At 44.6% G+C, this 19,451-nt stretch overlaps 1 protein-coding gene across 6 annotated transcripts; it reads right to left on the reverse strand.

Annotated features, from left to right (window-relative positions):
- Positions 1 to 546: 546 nt before the first annotated feature.
- LOC110529254 (serine/threonine-protein kinase Sgk1) lies at positions 547 to 19,102 on the reverse strand. 6 transcript variants are annotated; one of them, XM_036973347.1, is made up of 11 exons: positions 18,968 to 19,102; positions 10,842 to 10,911; positions 7,982 to 8,060; positions 7,539 to 7,617; positions 5,104 to 5,292; positions 4,723 to 4,854; positions 3,734 to 3,970; positions 3,105 to 3,200; positions 2,726 to 2,881; positions 2,273 to 2,362; positions 548 to 2,033 (listed from the first exon to the last, which is right to left on the reverse strand). In XM_036973347.1, the coding sequence occupies exons 2-11, from the start codon at positions 10,864 to 10,866 to the stop codon at positions 1,866 to 1,868; spliced, it is 1,251 nt and encodes a 416-aa protein (XP_036829242.1). In that variant the 5' UTR covers positions 10,867 to 10,911; positions 18,968 to 19,102; the 3' UTR covers positions 548 to 1,865. The 6 variants fall into 6 exon arrangements, with proteins under 6 accessions (XP_036829243.1, XP_036829240.1, XP_036829242.1 ...); XM_036973348.1 differs by lacking the exon at positions 10,842 to 10,911 and having other exon boundaries at positions 547 to 2,033; XM_036973345.1 differs by lacking the exons at positions 10,842 to 10,911; positions 18,968 to 19,102 and adding an exon at positions 8,909 to 9,301 and having other exon boundaries at positions 547 to 2,033.
- Between the last annotated feature and the right edge of the window lie 349 nt (positions 19,103 to 19,451).

The raw sequence follows: 19,451 nt of genomic DNA on the forward strand, positions 1-19,451 counted from the left end.
CTTCAGACCAATGTCTACTTCTCACTTAAAAACTTCTCCCATAAATATCTGGTCTAAGCTGCAGGGTAAAACCAATGGCACCACTCCTGATGTAACAACAGCAGACCTTTTATTGCAGACTGAACATGGTGACATCGAAGAACAAACCTGAACAATATACAGTACATTTAACATGAATAGTTAAAATACATTATTTAAACATACTTTTAGTTTCCTGTTACATATATATTAAAACTAGTACACAAATAGACTCCACATATACAAACAAACTTAAATATAGCATTTAACTATCACATACAGCGATATTAAAATGGAATGTTGAGTTCAGACAACGTTGGAGCATTGTTACATCATCAAGAGGAGACGGGAAGACTAGGGGGTAGGGAGTAGGGGGTAGGGGGTAGGGGGTAGGGGGTAGGGAGTAGGGGGTAGGGAGTAGGGGTAGGGGGTAGGGGGTAGGGAGTAGGGGGTAGGGAGTAGGGAGTAGGGAGTAGGGAGTAGGGAGTAGGGAGTAGGGGGTAGGGAGTAGGGGGTAGGGAGTAGGGGGTAGGGAGTAGGGAGTAGGGGGTAGGGAGTAGGGGGTAGGGGGTAGGGGGTAGGGAGTAGGGGGTAGGGGGTAGGGGGTAGGGAGTAGGGGGTAGGGAGTAGGGTCTAGGGGACCGGACGGATCTCAACACCACAAAGCATTCTGTCCATCACATCTGTATCCCAAAGTAATGCACTATATATGGCAAATAGGGTGCCATTTGGGATGCGATCCATGCCCTCTTTGTATCGGTCCAGGTTCTTTAAAACAGAACTTAGATACAGAACCGTAGATACTAGCAGCTTCGCTTTCTTCCTCACCACAATCAATCAATCAATCAATTAACCAATCATCATTAAATGAATAAATGAATCATCCTCTAAGTCCCGTTTCAGTTGACGTGATCCGGGGTGAAGAGACAACAGAACCTGTCGAGACGTTTCAGCGTCGGAATCCGTGAGCAGGTCATGTCATGACAGACCAACCAATCAGGGACAACAGTGTGATACTGCCTCATTCAGACACTCCCACTGACTACAAGGGAACCAATCCTGTGCCGTCACTCTCACCAACCTCCAGACAACCAATCCTGTGCGGTCTCTATGGTGGTGCACCTCCCATGGACCACCACACAACCAATCCATTCTCACTGACAAAGACAAACAAACCAATCGTGTGTCATCGCCGTGGCAACGGATTTAACCCATGAGGAGCGGTGTGTGAGGATGTCACAAGTGGTTCACTACGGAACATGGTGCCATTTGGGACAGACCCATAGAGATCCACCCACAGCCATGAGCCATCAGTGGGGGACAGGACGAGTCAGAATGGACGAGTGTGATGGAGAGAGAGGGGTGTCGGGAGGAGGAAAGGGGGGTGGGGGGTGCGGGGTGCGTAAAGCTGCCTGAGACGTGTAAAATAACCTCCACTCTGGGTTAGGATTTGGGTGGGGTCTGAGGGGGGTACAAGTCCATCATGGAGAGGGAAGAGGTTGTGTGTAGTGAGTCTGACATGGTGACATGGGGAGTCCGTCCTAGTTAGTAAATTCATAGGAATGTCTATGATGTGTCCCATAGGTAATAATTCATGGAGGTGTATAGCCAGGAGTCTATAGCAGTCTATGGGAGTCAATGGGAGTCTATGGGAGTATATGGTTCTGGTCTATCATGAGTCTATTGGAGTCTATGGTTCTGGTCTATCATGAGTCTATAGGAGTCTATGGTTCTGGTCTATCATGAGTCTATAGGAGTCTATGGTTTTGGTCTATCGTGAGTCTATAGGATGCCCTCTAGGGTTCTGGTCTATCATGAGTCTATAGGATGCCCTCTAGAGTTCTGGCCTACAGGTATGAGTCCATGGAAGGAGCGTAGCTGAACCCTAGGAAGGCCTCGGCTGCCTCCTTGATGCTGGCAGTGATGAGGGAGGAGTCAGGGGAACAGCCAATGGATGAGGGGACGGGTTCGTCTGTGAACTCCGTGTCAAAGTGGCGAAGGTCGTTAGGGCCCGTCTGGAGAGAGAGAGAGATTCAATAAATGTGATTTATTGAAGTGAATGTATGAACAAACTATTGAAGGGAACGTACTGGAACGTGTCCTGTATGTTGTGCTATTGAAGGGAATGTACTGGAACGTGTCCTGTATGTTGTGCTATTGAAGGGAATGTACTGGAACGTGTCCTGTATGTTGTGCTATTGAAGGGAATGTACTGGAACGTGTCCTGTATGTTGTGCTATTGACGGGAACGTACCACGTTTGGATTGAAAGGGGGGGTGAGCTTCTTAGCGTTCAGGTCATCCCAGTTGATGGGGGAGAAGAACATGTGGTTCTTGATCTCCTCCTGAGAGAGAGAGAGAGAGGAAAGTCTTAGATACATAATTACAAGTGTAATCTACACACACACTTCCTGTCCCTCTCACTCTCTCTCTTTGTCCCTCTCACTCTCTCTTTTTGTCCCTCTCACTCTCTCTCTTTGTCCCTCTCACTCTCTCTCTTTGTCCCTCTCACTCTCTCACTCATTCTCTCTCTCTCTCTCTCTCTCTGTCCCTCTCTCTCTCACTCATTCTCTCTCTCTTTCTCTCTGTCCCTCTCTCTCTCACTCATTCTCTCTCTCTCTCTCTGTCCCCCACTCTCTCACTCTGTCTCTCTCTGTGTCTCTCTCGCTCTGTTTCTCTCTCTGTTTTCCTCTCTCACCAACACTTACGAAGTCGTGGCTGTGTCCCAGTCGTTGTGTGCGATCTTTCTGCAGCAGTCCCTCCAGTATGTGCTTGGCAGCGTTAGAGATGTTGGGTTTGAGCTGCAGGGGCTTGTTCAGGATGTTGTCGTACATCTCTGCTGTGTTACGACTGTAGAACGGAGGCTGAGGAGAGACAGGTAGCAGTTAGACACATGGTGCTGCTATAACCAGAAGGCAGACAATGGTACAATGGATTTAAACAAACGTGTACATTGGCTTCTGATGAGTTAAGACAGTTGAAATAAGCTCATGAGGCTTTTATAAGTTATATTCTTCAACAGTTAATGGCTTTATATCATGAATTTAAAAGTCCCCTTTTTAAATTCATGACAAGTTGTGTACTCACCAGGCCATACAGCATCTCATAAAGCACGGCTCCTAAACACCACCAGTCGACCGTCCTGTCGTATGGCTGCTTGTGTAACACTTCTGGAGCTAGGTACTATAGAGGGAGAGAGGGAGGGGGGAGGAGGGAGGAGGGGGGGGGGGGGGGGGGCGAGGGAGGGAGGGGGAGGAGGAGGGGAGGGAGGGAGGGGGAGAAGAGCGAGGGAGGGAGGGAGGGGAGGAGGGGAGGGAGGGAGGGAGGGAGGGGGAGAAGAGCGAGGGAGGGAGGGAGGGAGGGAGAGAGGAGGGGGAGAGGAGGGAGGGGAGAGAGACAGAGAGGGGGGGGATGAGGAGGAGGGGGAGAAGAGGGAGGGAGGGAGGGAGGGGGAGAGGAGCGAGGGAGGGAGGGAGGGAGGGAGGGAGGGAGGGAGGGAGGGAGGGAGGGAGGGAGGGAGGGAGGGAGGGAGGGAGGGGGAGACGAGGGAGAGAGGAGGGGGAGAGGAGGGAGGGGAGAGAGACAGAGAGGGGGGGGGTGAGGAGGAGGGGGAGAGAGAGAAAAACATACTATATTATATCAATGGCAATCATCACCAGCAAATACCACAATCATACCCAACAACAACCACCAAACATCCTCCAGGTGTTCCTTACCTCTGGTGTTCCACAGAACGTCGACGTGGTTCCGTTCTGTTCTATGTTCTCCTTGCAGAGGCCGAAGTCCGTGAGTATGATGTGTCCTTGAGAGTCCAGTAGAATATTCTCAGGCTTCAGGTCTCTGTACACGATGTTTAGAGAGTGGAGGTAGCCCAGGGCACTGGAGATCTCCGCTGTATAGAACCTGGCCCGGGGCTCTAAGAAACGTCTCTCCCTCTGGAGATGGTAGAACAACTAGAGGAGAGGAGAGAGAGAGGGAGAGGAGAGGAGAGAGAGGAGAGAGAGGAGAGGAGAGAGAGAGGGAGAGAGAGAGAGAGGGGAGAGAAGGAGAGAGAGAGAGAGGGGAGAGAAGGAGAGAGAGAGAGAGAGAGAGAGAGGGAGAGGAGAGAGAGAAGAGAGAGGGGAGAGAAGGAGAGAGAGAGAAGGGTTCACATGTGATCTTCATTGATCTTCATTGTACAATTGAGGTGTGCACATACAGAGCTTCGATGCTGCAGCCACAGTATCATAGAAAATATCAACTCCAGAGGAAGACAGGAGAAAGAGAGAGGGTGGGGGAGAGAGAGAGGGGGGATAGAGTTGGGAGAGAGAGATAGAGGAGAGAGAGAGGGAGGGGGGAGAGAGAGAGAGAGAGAGAGAGAGAGAGAGAGAGAGAGAGAGAGAGAGAGGGCGGGGGAGAGAGAAAGAGAGAGACAGAGACAGAGAGAGAGAGAGAGAGAGAGAGAGAGAGGGCGGGGGAGAGAGAAAGAGAGAGAGGGGGGAGAGAGAGGGAGAGAGAGATAGAGAGAGAGAGGGAGGGGGGGTGAGAGGGGAGAGAGAGAGAGAGAGAGGGAGGGGGAGGGGGAATGGGTTGGAGCTTCCTTAAGAGACCATATTTTATAATGTCCTCCCTTCTCTAACAATCACAGGAAATAAGTCCCATTACACAGGCACACACACTCTCCCTCTCTGTCCCTCCCCCCTTCCATATCAGTGTGTCTCCTCACCTCTCCTCCGTTAATGTAGTCCAGCACAAAGTAGAGTTTATCAGCTGTCTGGAAGGAGTAGTGTAGTCCCACTAGGAAGGGGTGTTTAATGTTCTTCAACAGGACATTCCTCTCTGACATGATGTGCTTCTCCTGGAGGTCAACAAAGGGAACAGGAACAGGGTTAGAACTCATAGTGTCTGTCTGTCTGTCTGTCTCCCCTCTGTCTCCCCTCTGTCTGTCTGTCTGTCTGTCTGTCTGTCTGTCTGTCTGTCTGTCTCCTGTCTGTCTGTCTGTCTGTCTGTCTGTCTGTCTGTCTGTCTGTCTGTCTGTCTGTCTGTCTGTCTGTCTGTCTGTCTCCCCTCTGTCTGTCTGTCTGTCTGTCTGTCTGTTTCCAGGTACCTCTTTCTTCTTCAGGATGGCTTTCTTCTGCAGCACCTTAACAGCGTAGAACTGGTCGTCTGTTCGGTGCCTGGCTAGGAGGACCTTCCCGAAGCTACCCTTCCCTATCACCTTCAGGAAGTGGAAGTCACTGGGCTTGGCTGTGGGGTTGGAGGACGGGCCCAGGTTCATCTGCTGGGAGGGACTGGGCTGTAGAAGAGAGGAGGTTACAGATATCATATACACCCTGAACAACAGTAGTATTGGACTATGTGATGTGATTAGATGACATTTTAAACATACATTATGTACAGTGCCTTGCGAAAGTATTCGACCCCCTTGAACTTTGCGACCTTTTGCCACATTTCAGGCTTCAAACATAAAGATATCAAACTGTATTTTTTTGTGAAGAATCAACAACAAGTGGGACACAATCATGAAGTGGAACGACATTTATTGGATATTTCAAACTTTTTTAACAAATCAAAAACTGAAAAATTGGGCGTGCAAAATTATTCAGCCCCCTTAAGTTAATACTTTGTAGCGCCACCTTTTGCTGCGATTACAGCTGTAAGTCTCTTGGGGTATGTCTCTATCAGTTTTGCACATCGAGAGACTGACATTTTTTCCCATTCCTCCTTGCAAAACAGGTCGAGCTCAGTGAGGTTGGATGGAGAGCATTTGTGAACAGCAGTTTTCAGTTCTTTCCACAGATTCTCGATTGGATTCAGGTCTGGACTTTGACTTGGCCATTCTAACACCTGGATATGTTTATTTTTGAACCATTCCATTGTAGATTTTGCTTTATGTTTTGGATCATTGTCTTGTTGGAAGACAAATCTCCGTCCCAGTCTCAGGTCTTTTGCAGACTCCATCAGGTTTTCTTCCAGAATGGTCTTGTATTTGGCTCCATCCATCTTCCCATCAATTTTAACCATCTTCCCTGTCCCTGCTGAAGAAAAGCAGGCCCAAACCATGATGCTGCCACCACCATGTTTGACAGTGGGGATGGTGTGTTCAGCTGTGTTGCTTTTACGCCAAACATAACATTTTGCATTGTTGCCAAAAAGTTCAATTTTGGTTTCATCTGACCAGAGCACCTTCTTCCACATGTTTGGTGTGTCTCCCAGGTGGCTTGTGGCAAACTTTAAACAACACTTTTTATGGATATCTTTAAGAAATGGCTTTCTTCTTGCCACTCTTCCATAAAGGCCAGATTTGTGCAATATATTGTTGTCCTATGGACAGAGTCTCCCACCTCAGCTGTAGATCTCTGCAGTTCATCCAGAGTGATCATGGGCCTCTTGGCTGCATCTCTGATCAGTCTTCTCCTTGTATGAGCTGAAAGTTTAGAGGGACGGCCAGGTCTTGGTAGATTTGCAGTGGTCTGATACTCCTTCCATTTCAATATTATCGCTTGCACAGTGCTCCTTGGGATGTTTAAAGCTTGGGAAATCTTTTTGTATCCAAATCCGGCTTTAAACTTCTTCACAACAGACTTGATTACGGAGACTTGATTACACACAGGTGGATTGTATTTATCATCATTAGTCATTTAGGTCAACATTGGATCATTCAGAGATCCTCACTGAACTTCTGGAGAGAGTTTGCTGCACTGAAAGTAAAGGGGCTGAATAATTTTGCACGCCCAATTTTTCAGTTTTTGATTTGTTAAAAAAGTTTGAAATATCCAATAAATGTCGTTCCACTTCATGATTGTGTCCCACTTGTTGTTGATTCTTCACATAAAAATACAGTTTTATATCTTTATGTTTGAAGCCTGAAATGTGGCAAAAGGTCGCAAAGTTCAAGGGGGCCGAATACTTTCGCAAGGCACTGTATATAAATGCAGTAGACACTGAGTTACAAGGTAAACACAGCAGAATTCAACATAGTCGACATAGACATTCACACTGCACACACACATCGACATACACACTGCACACACACATCGACATACACACTGCACACACACATCGACATACACACTACACACATCGACATACACACTACACACACACATCGACATACACACTACACACACATCGACATACACACTGCACACACACATCGACATACACACTACACACACACACACATCGACATACACACTACACACACACATCGACATACACACTACACACACATCGACATACACACTGCACACACACATCGACATACACACTACACACACACACATCGACATACACACTGCACACACACATCGACATACACACTACACACACATACATCGACATACACACTACACACACACATCGACATACACACTGCACACACACATCGACATACGCACAGAACACACAAACACCTGTTGAAATACACACAGGACACCAGCAAACAAACATGCATATAGGTCCATGTTTCCAAATCAAGATGTTGTATATTATATAATGTGGTGCATTTACACACAGTTACATACATTCATTCATACTTACAGGAGGAGAGGGGTTTGCATTCATTAGCTCAGCCTCCTGTTGTTGGGGAGCCAAGTTGGCGATGGACTGAACCTCAGGACTGGAGAGAGAGAGGGGGAGAAAGAGAGAGGGGGGAGAGAGAGAGAGACAGAGAGAGAGAGAGAGACAGAGAGAGAGAGAGAGAGAGAGAGAGAGAGAGAGAGAGAGAGGAGGAAGAGAGAGAGAGAGAGAGAGAGAGAGAATTTAGATATAGCCTTATTCAATATACAATCCTAATGAAAATCCTTAATAAAGCAAAACAGAGACAAATATGCAGAAATCATCAGACATGAGGATCATTACATTACACAGTAGTTAAATGATCATTATATTACATTACACAGTAGTTACATGATCATTATATTACATTACACAGTAGTTCTATTGCTTTCCATTTGTGTTTGAGTCAGGCCATAGCTACTCACTGTTTGCAGGTGAATGAGTTACTCGTGGCCAGCCTCTGAATGAAGTCATTCAGCCCCATTCTTCTCTGTTTCATGAAAGCTGCAAGAAAGAACACCAAAAGAGAAGGGGAAAACATGAAAAAGGTGTAAAACCCACAGAAAAAGGTATAAACCCCACAGAAAAAGGTGTAAACCCCACAGTAAAATATGTAAAACCCACAGAAAAAGGTGTAAACCCGACAGTAAAATATGTAAAACCCACAGAAAAAGGTGTAAACCCCACAGTAAAAGGTGTAAAACCCACAGAAAAAGGTGTAAACCCGACAGTAAAATATGTAAAACCCACAGTAAAAGGTGTAAAACCCACAGAAAAAGGTGTAAAAACCCACAGAAAAAGGTGTAAACCCCACAGAAAAAGGTGTAAACCCCACAGTAAAATATGTAAAACCCACAGTAAAAGGTGTAAAACCCACAGAAAAAGGTGTAAAACCCACAGAAAAGGTGTAAAAACCCACAGAAAAAGATGGATATCCCACAGTAAAAGGTGTAAAACCCACAGTACAAGATGGAAAACCCACAGTAAAAGGTGGAAAACCCACAGAAAAAGATGGATATCCCACAGTAAAAGGTGTAAAACCCACAGTACAAGATGGAAAACCCACAGTAAAAGGTGGAAAACCCACAGTAAAAGGTGGATATCCCACAGTAAAAGATGGAAAACCCACAGTAAAATGTGGAAACCCCACAGTAAAAGATGGATATCCCACAGTAAAAGATGGATATCCCACAGTAAAAGGTGTAAAACCCACAGTAAAATGTGGAAACCCCACAGTAAAAGATGGATATCCCACAGTAAAAGATGGAAAACCCACAGTAAAAGGTGTAAAACCCACAGTAAAATGTGGAAACCCCACAGTAAAATATATTCTCTCTCTCTAGTAATCCTACCAGTGAGTAAAGCTCCTAGTCCTCCTGTTTTGGAATAGGTCATCAACAAAGACCAGTCTCTCTCTCTTATTATTGTCATGGTTGCAGGCTATAATCTGTCTGATAAAATCCCAGGGTTAAACTCCTGCTCTGAGGTAGTTCAGAGCGCTACTGTACTGTAAGGGCTTTGTGTTGAACTACTTCTATAGCACAGGAAAGAGAGGAGGGACCCCACAAGGACGTGGAGCCGCACCGGGAGGGCGTTGTTCGAGTGTCATACTTTGCTGATTCGTTGAACGTGTCACCTGTTTAACTACAATCCGTTTGCAAGTCGGACGTTTCAGAGTTTCCTAGTTCCGATTGGCATATGAATGCGGCATTAAACATGCGTTTCGCGCGGTAGACGGTGACGTTGGTTAACAAGTCCGCGTTTCAGCTACGAAGGCGTTTGCGTTCAAACGGACGCTCGATATCTACCGCGCCCCAAGGTCGGCATATAGGCATCAGAGTACAGCGTAACAAAATAAAGGGGAGGGAAGAGTCCTACGTCCATAGCCAGCTGAAAGAACTATGAACTATTGTGCAAATTGCAAACAAGAGTTGCAGGAATTTTCCAGAGCACCGGCATCAGCTGTGCGACATGTTCAGATTTTACAATGGTCATTGTAGACCGAGAGTAAACTATGTATTTAGGGTTAATATAAAACCAAACAGATATATTCTAATGCCATCCAAATGTGCTGCCAAATTACAACTAACTTCATTTTATATGAATGAAAATATATTTACACCACGAGAACATAACCTATAGTAACCTGGTACGGTAAACAAATTAAAAGTCGATAGCGTACACATTACATCACAGACTTACCTCTGTGTTAAGTGTGAATAATTGAAAGTTGTCCCTGGACACACACACACACACGCAAGGAAACGCGCGAGACAGAATGACAAGTGAGGAACCTGTAGCCTGTACCGTGGAGCTGCCCGGTGTATCAGTGAGAAAGAAAGTGATATCCTTCCGGTCCTTCTGGTCATGTCAACTTCACTCTCTGGACAATTCTTAATACAACTTCGATAAAAGTGTCTCCCGGTGACGCATGTTCCCTGATATAGCCTACAAAAGACTAGGGAGGAGCGGCGTTAGCGGAGAGGGCTGGGAGGAGGAGGAGGGTTGAGCGGACAAATGCCAAGACAAGCCGCTGGAAAAATACAAGCTCTCCTACATTCAGATCACGAACCCAACGGGAAAGGGCAAAGGAGGAGAAAAAACCGCCGGGTGTCAAATAAATAGGACATTGATTGTTCTGGGTCTTAAGCACAAAACACCAACATTGTGATGATATAACAACTAACTAATGAAATGTAATGAACCGTTCTTTTGTTTTGAGGAGGGACAGAGTGCTGTTATGCACATTTACATAACGGAATATTTCCAACGCTGGCTGTCTGTCTCAGTTTGGGAAGGTTTCATAACGACTTCACCTGGTATCTCGCCTAAATCATTTACTTTCCTCGGTCATGCCTTCAATCCTAGGCCAGGGCAGAGACAGAGAAAGTTTATCCTTCAGATTAAAGCTGGAAGAAAAAAAAACAGTAATTTCGAGTGACATTGACGAGACAATATCACTCGGCTGGAATATATGTTCTGCTACCTTTGCCTAACAGCTGTTCGCATTATGCAACACGCATCTTTTTCAAATAGATTCTCGGGTCAGAAGTATTCGTTTAATCCCCAATCAATCGATGTTCATGTTAATACCCAAGTTAATAAAACAATAGTGGATCCAGGACAGAGGTATAGCATAGAGGTCATAGCAACAGCAAAACTATCTCAGATGTTAGCAGAAACGTTTCATAGAAAGAACAAAAAAGTGAAATATGCTGTTAAGATCCATCCTTATCAACAAGCCCGAGGCAATCATTCAAATCACTTTTCCTTTTCGACACCAACCTTTTAGTTCCGTAGTGGTCCTCATCTTATCATGTTACCTATTTCCCCCAGAGCAGATCAGAGCAACGGACTGACTCAACAAGTAGAGGTGGGAAGGAAAGAAAGAAAGTTTTCGTTGAGAGCAGAGCCTCGACAGCTTAAACAAGACCTCTTATCAGCTCCACATTATTTAACAAACCAGGTCACCGAAAACACCGGCAGATGGCGATATTGAGTTGTTTCATCTTACCATCCAATGGGAATGTAGTACCATTGTATATAAAACATGTGGATCCAACAGGGTATTTACTGATAGATGTCCTCCGTGGAGTATATAAAACATTCTCTGCTACAAAGGCTTTGACGTATTTTATATATACAGTGCCTTGCGAAAGTATTCGGCCCCCATGAACTTTGCAACCTTTTGCCACATTTCAGGCTTCAAACATAAAGATATAAAACTGTATTATTTTTGAAGAATCAATAACAAATGGGACACAATCATGAAGTGGAACGACATTTATTGGATATTTCAAACTTTTTTAACAAATTAAAAACTGAAAAATTGGGCGTGCAAAATTATTCAGCCCCCTTAAGTTAATACTTTGTAGCGCCACCTTTTGCTGCGATTACAGCTGTAAGTCGCTTGGGGTATGTCACTATCAGTTTTGCACATCGAGAGACTGACATTTTTTCCCATTCCTCCTTGCAAAACAGCTCGAGCTCAGTGAGGTTGGATGGAGAGCATTTGTGAACAGCAGTTTTCAGTTCTTTCCACAGATTCTCGATTGGATTCAGGTCTGGACTTTGACTTGGCCATTCTAACACCTGGATATGTTTATTTTTGAACCATTCCATTGTAGATTTTGCTTTATGTTTTGGATCATTGTCTTGTTGGAAGACAAATCTCCGTCCCAGTCTCAGGTCTTTTGCAGACTACATCAGGTTTTCTTCCAGAATGGTCCTGTATTTGGCTCCATCCATCTTCCCATCAATTTTAACCATCTTCCCTGTCCCTGCTGAAGAAAAGCAGGCCCAAACCATGATGCTGCCACCACCATGTTTGACAGTGGGGATGGTGTGTTCAGCTGTGTTGCTTTTACGCCAAACATAACGTTTTGCATTGTTGCCAAAAAGTTCAATTTTGGTTTCATCTGACCAGAGCACCTTCTTCCACATGTTTGGTGTGTCTCCCAGGTGGCTAGATTTGTGCAATATACGACTGATTGTTGTCCTATGGACAGAGTCTCCCACCTCAGCTGTAGATCTCTGCAGTTCATCTAGAGTGATCATGGGCCTCTTGGCTGCATCTCTGATCAGTCTTCTCCTTGTATGAGCTGAAAGTTTAGAGGGACGGCCAGGTCTTGGTAGATTTGCAGTGGTCTGATACTCCTTCCATTTCAATATTATCGCTTGCACAGTGCTCCTTGGGATGTTTAAAGCTTGGGAAATCTTTTTGTATCCAAATCCGGCTTTAAACTTCTTCACAACAGTATCTCGGACCTGCCTGGTGTGTTCCTTGTTCTTCATGATGCTCTCTGCGCTTTTAACGGACCTCTGAGACTATCACAGTGCAGGTGCATTTATACGGAGACTTGATTACACACAGGTGGATTGTATTTATCATCATTAGTCATTTAGGTCAACATTGGATCATTCAGAGATCCTCACTGAACTTCTGGAGAGAGTTTGCTGCACTGAAAGTAAAGGGGCTGAATAATTTTGCACGCCCAATTTTTCAGTTTTTGATTTGTTAAAAAAGTTTGAAATATCCAATAAATGTCGTTCCACTTCATGATTGTGTCCCACTTGTTGTTGATTCTTCACAAAAAAAATACAGTTTTATATCTTTATGTTTGAAGCCTGAAATGTGGCAAAAGGTCGCAAAGTTCAAGGGGGCCGAATACTTTCGCAAGGCACTGTATTTTTATTTTTAATCCCAGCCCCCATCCCTGCAGGAGGCCTTTTGCCTTTTGGTAGGCCGTCATTGTAAATACGATTTTGTTCTTTAACTGACTTACCAAGTTGAATAAAGGCAACAACAAAAAAACTCTAAATGACTCCTTAACTCGATTTAATGTGGAGAAGATGGACAAAAACGGAGAAAATATGCTTCCTTTCTTTATGAAGCAACATTTACCACCACCATGCAAGAAATAAAACGAATATTCGAAAGTCCTTGCACACAGAACACCCAGCTGGTGATATAACGGAGTAGAACAATCCTTCTACACCAGACTGACAACATGACATACATCCTTCATTGATATAACGGAGTAGAACAATCCTTCTACACCAGACTGACAACATGACCTACATCCTTCATTGATATAACGGAGTAGAACAATCCTTCTACACCAGACTGACAACATGACCTACATCCTTCATTGATATAACGGAGTAGAACAATCCTTCTACACCAGACTGACAACATTACCTACATCCTTCATTCATATAACGGAGTAGAACAATCCTTCTACACCAGACTGACAACATTACCTACATCCTTCATTGATATAACGGAGTAGAACAATCCTTCTACACCAGACTGACAACATTACCTACATCCTTCATTGATATAACGGAGTAGAACAATCCTTCTACACCAGACTGACAACATTACCTACATCCTTCATTGATATAACGGAGTAGAACAATCCTTCTACACCAGACTGACAACATTACCTACATCCTTCATTCATATAACGGAGTAGAACAATCCTTCTACACCAGACTGACAACATTACCTACATCCTTCATTGATATAACGGAGTAGAACAATCCTTCTACACCAGACTGACAACATTACCTACATCCTTCATTGATATAACCGAGTAGAACAATCCTTCTACACCAGACTGACAACATTACCTACATCCTTCATTGATATAACGGAGTAGAACAATCCTTCTACACCAGACTGACAACATTACCTACATCATTCATTGATATAACGGAGTAGAACAATCCTTCTACACCAGACTGACAACATTACCTACATCCTTCATTGATATAACGGAGTAGAACAATCCTTCTATGCCAGACTGACAACATTACCTACATCCTTCATTCATATAACGGAGTAGAACAATCCTTCTACACCAGACTGACAACATTACCTACATCCTTCATTGATATAACGGAGTAGAACAATCCTTCTACACCAGACTGACAACATTACCTACATCCTTCATTGATATAACCGAGTAGAACAATCCTTCTACACCAGACTGACAACATTACCTACATCCTTCATTGATATAACGGAGTAGAACAATCCTTCTACACCAGACTGACAACATTACCTACATCCTTCATTGATATAACGGAGTAGAACAATCCTTCTACACCAGACTGACAACATTACCTACATCCTTCATTGATATAACCGAGTAGAACAATCCTTCTACACCAGACTGACAACATTACCTACATCCTTCATTGATATAACGGAGTAGAACAATCCTTCTACACCAGACTGACAACATTACCTACATCCTTCATTGATATAACGGAGTAGAACAATCCTTCTACACCAGACTGACAACATTACCTACATCATTCATTGATATAACGGAGTAGAACAATCCTTCTACACCAGACTGACAACATTACCTACATCCTTCATTGATATAACGGAGTAGAACAATCCTTCTATGCCAGACTGACAACATTACCTACATCCTTCATTGATATAACGGAGTAGAACAATCCTTCTACACCAGACTGACAACATTACCTACATCCTTCATTGATATAACGGAGTAGAACAATCCTTCTACACCAGACTGACAACATTACCTACATCCTTCATTGATATAACGGAGTAGAACAATCCTTCTACACCAGACTGACAACATTACCTACATCCTTCATTGATATAACGGAGTAGAACAATCCTTCTACACCAGACTGACAACATTACCTACATCCTTCATTGATATAACGGAGTAGAACAATCCTTCTACACCAGACTGACAACATTACCTACATCCTTCATTGATATAACGGAGTAGAACAATCCTTCTACACCAGACTGACAACATTACCTACATCCTTCATTGATATAACCGAGTAGATCAATCCTTCTACACCAGACTGACAACATTACCTACATCCTTCATTGATATAACGGAGTAGAACAATCCTTCTACACCAGACTGACAACATTACCTACATCCTTCATTGATATAACCGAGTAGAACAATCCTTCTACACCAGACTGACAACATTACCTACATCCTTCATTGATATAACTGAGTAGAACAATCCTTCTACACCACACTGACAACATTACCTACATCCTTCATTGATATAACGGAGTAGAACAATCCTTCTACACCAGACACAGACACAGCTGGGAGGACACTGCACTAAACAGACACAGCTGGGAGGACACTGCACTAAACAGACACAACTGGGAGGACACTGCACTAAACCGGCACAGCTGGGAGGACACTGCACTAAACAGACACAGCTGGGAGGACACTGCACTAAGCCGGCACAGCTGGGAGGACACTGCACTAAACAGACACAGCTGGCAGGACACTGCACTAAACAGACACAACTGGGAGGACACTGCACTAAACCGGGACAGCTGGGAGGACACTGCACTAAACAGACACAACTGGGAGGACACAGCACTAAACAGACACAACTGGGAGGACACTGCACTAAACAGACACAGCTGGGAGGACACTGCACTAAACCGGCACAGCTGGGAGGACACTGCACTAAAAAGACACAGCTGGGAGGACACTGCACTGAAAAGACACAGCTGACAGGACACTGCACTAAACAGACACAGCTGGGAGGACACTGCACTAAACCTGGCACAGCTGACAGGACACTGCACTAAACAGACACAGCTGGGAGGACACTGCACTAAACAGACACAGCTGACAGGACACTGCACTAAACCGACACAACTGGGAGGACACTGCACTAAACAGACACAGCTGGGAGGACACTGCACTAAACAGACACAGCTGACAGGACACTGCACTAAACAGACACAGCTGGGAGGACACTGCACTAAACAGACACAGCTGACAGGACACTGCACTAAACAGACACAGCTGACAGGACACTGCACTAAACAGACACAGCTGGGAGGACACTGCACTAAACAGACACAGCTGACAGGACACTGCACTAAACAGACACAGCTGACAGGACACTGCACTAAACAGACACAACTGGGAGGAAACTGCACTAAACAGACACAGCTGACAGGACACTGCACTAAACAGACACAGCTGACAGGACACTGCACTAAACAGACACAGCTGACAGGACACTGCACTAAACAGACACAGCTGACAGGACACTGCACTAAACAGACACAGCTGGGAGGACACTGCACTAAACAGACACAGCTGACAGGACACTGCACTAAACAGACACAGCTGACAGGACACTGCACTAAACAGACACAGCTGACAGGACACTGCACTAAACAGACACAGCTGACAGGACACTGCACTAAACAGACACAGCTGACAGGACACTGCACTAAACAGACACAGCTGACAGGACACTGCACTAAACAGACACAGCTGACAGGACACTCCACTAAACAGACACAGCTGACAGGACACTGCACTAAACAGACACAACTGGGAGGACACTGCACTAAACAGACACAACTGGGATGAAACTGCACTAAACAGACAAAAACATCCACGTTGGGGCTTCACTACACCAAATATATGTTAATCGGGGCAGCTACACATAGAGAGAATCTTTCAACAGGAAAGCCCAACCAGCACTCACCCCTGCCCGAACGGCACCAAAATATGTGTCTCCTGGATCAGCCTCTACAGCCATCTGAAGACCCACCTGGATCGGCCTCTACAGCCATCAGAAGCCAGCCAGGATCGTCCTCTACAGCCATCTGAAGACCCACCTGGATCGGTCTCTACAGCCATCTGAAGACCCACCTGAATCGGCCTCTACAGCCATCTGAAGACCCACCTGGATCGGCCTCTACAGCCATCTGAAGACCTACCTGGATCGGCCTCTACAGCCATCTGAAGCCAACCAGGATGGCCTCTACAGCCATCTGAAGACCCACCTGGATCGGCCTCTACAGCCATCTGAAGACCAACCTGGATCAGCCTCTACAGCCATCTGAAGACCCACCTGGATCGGCCTCTACAGCCATCTGAAGCCAACCAGGATCGGCCTCTACAGCCATCTGAAGACCAACCTGGATCGGCCTCTACAGCCATCTGAAGACCGACCTGGATCGGCCTCTACAGCCATCTGAAGCCAACCAGGATGGCCTCTACAGCCATCTGAAGACCCACCTGGATCGGCCTCTACAGCCATCTGAAGACCAACCTGGATCGGCCTCTACAGCCATCTGAAGACCAACCTGGATCGGCCTCTACAGCCATCTGAAGACCGACCTGGATCGGCCTCTACAGCCATCTGAAGACCACATGGAGGACAATCATACTGGACTAGAGTGATCGCGGGATGATGATGATGGTAAAATAATGGTAAACTGAATGTTAAGTAAAGTTGATAAGTTTACCTGCTAGCGTGGTAAAGTGATGGTGAAGTGATGGTTAAAGTGATGGTGCAGTGATGGTGAAGTGATGGTTAAAGTGATGGTGCAGTGATTGTAAAGTGATGGTTAAAGTGATGGTTAAAGTGATGGTTAAAGTGATGGTTAAAGTGATGGTTAAAGTGATTGTAAAGTGATGGTTAAAGTGATGGTTAAAGTGATGGTTAAAGTGATGGTTAAAGTGATGGTTAAAGTGATTGTAAAGTGATGGTTAAAGTGATGGTTAAATTGATGGTTAAAGTGATTGTAAAGTGATGGTTAAAGTGATGGTTAAAGTGATGGTGAAGTGATTGTAAATTGATGGTGAAGTGATGGTGACGGTCAAGTGATTGTTAAAGTGATGGTTAAAGTGATGGTTAAAGTGATGGTGAGGTGATGGTTAAAGTGATGGTTAAAGTGATTGTAAAGTGATGGTTAAAGTGATGGTTAAAGTGATTGTAAAGTGATGGTTAAAGTGATGGTTAAAGTGATGGTGAAGTGATTGTAAATTGATGGTGAAGTGATGGTGACGGTGAAGTGATTGTTAAAGTGATGGTTAAAGTGATGGTGAAGTGATGGTTAAAGTGATGGTTAAAGTGATTGTAAAGTGATGGTTAAAGTGATGGTGAGGTGATGGTTAAAGTGATGGTTAAAGTGATTGGAAAGTGATGGTTAAAGTAAAGGTTAAAATGATGGTTAAAAGTGATTGTAAAGTGATGGTTAAAGTGATGGTGAAGTGATGGTACAGTGATGGTAAAGTGATGGTAAAGTGATGGTTAAAGTGATGGTGAAGTGATGGTTATAGTGATGGTTAAAGTGATGGTTAAAGTGATGGTGAAGTGATGGTTATAGTGATGGTTAAAGTGATGGTTAAAGTGATGGTTAAAGTGATGGTTAAAAGTGATTGTAAAGTGATGGTTAAAGTGATGGTGAAGTGATGGTACAGTGATGGTAAAGTGATGGTAAAGTGATGGTTAAAGTGATGGTGAAGTGATGGTTATAGTGATGGTTAAAGTGATGGTTAAAGTGATGGTGAAGTGATGGTTATAGTGATGGTTAAAGTGATGGTTAAAGTGATGGTTAAAGTGATGGTGAAGTGATGGTTAAAGTGATGGTGAAGTGATGGTTAAAGTGATGGTGAAGTGATGGTTAAAGTGATGGTTAAAGTGATGGTGAAGTGATGGTTAAAGTGATGGTGAAGTGATGGTTAAAGTGATGGTGAAGTGATGGTTAAAGTGATGGTGAAGTGATGGTTAAAGTGATGGTGAAGTGATGGTTAAAGTGATGGTGAAGTGATGGTTAAAGTGATGGTTAAAGTGATGGTAAAGTGATGGTGAAGTGATGGTTAAAGTGATGGTTAAAGTGATGGTGAAGTGATGGTTAAAGTGATGGTGAAGTGATGGTTAAAGTGATGGTGAAGTGATGGTTAAAGTGATGGTGAAGTGATGGTTAAAGTGATGGTGAAGTGATGGTTAAAGTGATGGTGAAGTGATGGTTAAAGTGATGGTGAAGTGATGGTTAAAGTGATGGTTAAAGTGATGGTAAAGTGATTGTAAAGTGATGGTGAAGTAATATGCATTATGGTCAAACTTACCCATCAGCCTGATATGCACTGCTTCTGTTTCTCAGTCAATAGTAGGTGTAGTCCAGACCAAGAGAGAAGAAGAAGAGACAGAAGGGTATGGGAAAGAGAGAGAAGAGAGAGAGAGAGAAGAGGGAGAAGGGTATGGGAAAGAGAGAGAAGAGAGAGAGAGAGAAGGGTATGGGAAAGAGAGAGAAGAGAGAGAGAGAATAGTATGGGAGAGAGAGAGAAGAGAGAGAGAGAGAAGAGGGAGAAGGGTATGGGAAAGAGAGAAAAGAGAGAGAGAGAGAAGGGTATGGGAAAGAGAGAAGAGAGAGAGAGAGAATAGTATGGGAGAGAGAGAGAAGAGAGAGAGAGAGAAGAGGGAGAAGGGTATGGGAAAGAGAGAGAAGAGAGAGAGAGAGAGAAGGGTATGGGAAAGAGAGAGAAGAGAGAGAGAGAGAAGGGTATGGGAGAGAGAGAAGAGAGAGAGAGAGAAGAGGGAGAAGGGTATGGG

The sequence above is a fragment of the Oncorhynchus mykiss genome, unplaced genomic scaffold (assembly GCF_013265735.2).
Source record: "Oncorhynchus mykiss isolate Arlee unplaced genomic scaffold, USDA_OmykA_1.1 un_scaffold_232, whole genome shotgun sequence".
NCBI lineage: Eukaryota > Metazoa > Chordata > Actinopteri > Salmoniformes > Salmonidae > Oncorhynchus > Oncorhynchus mykiss.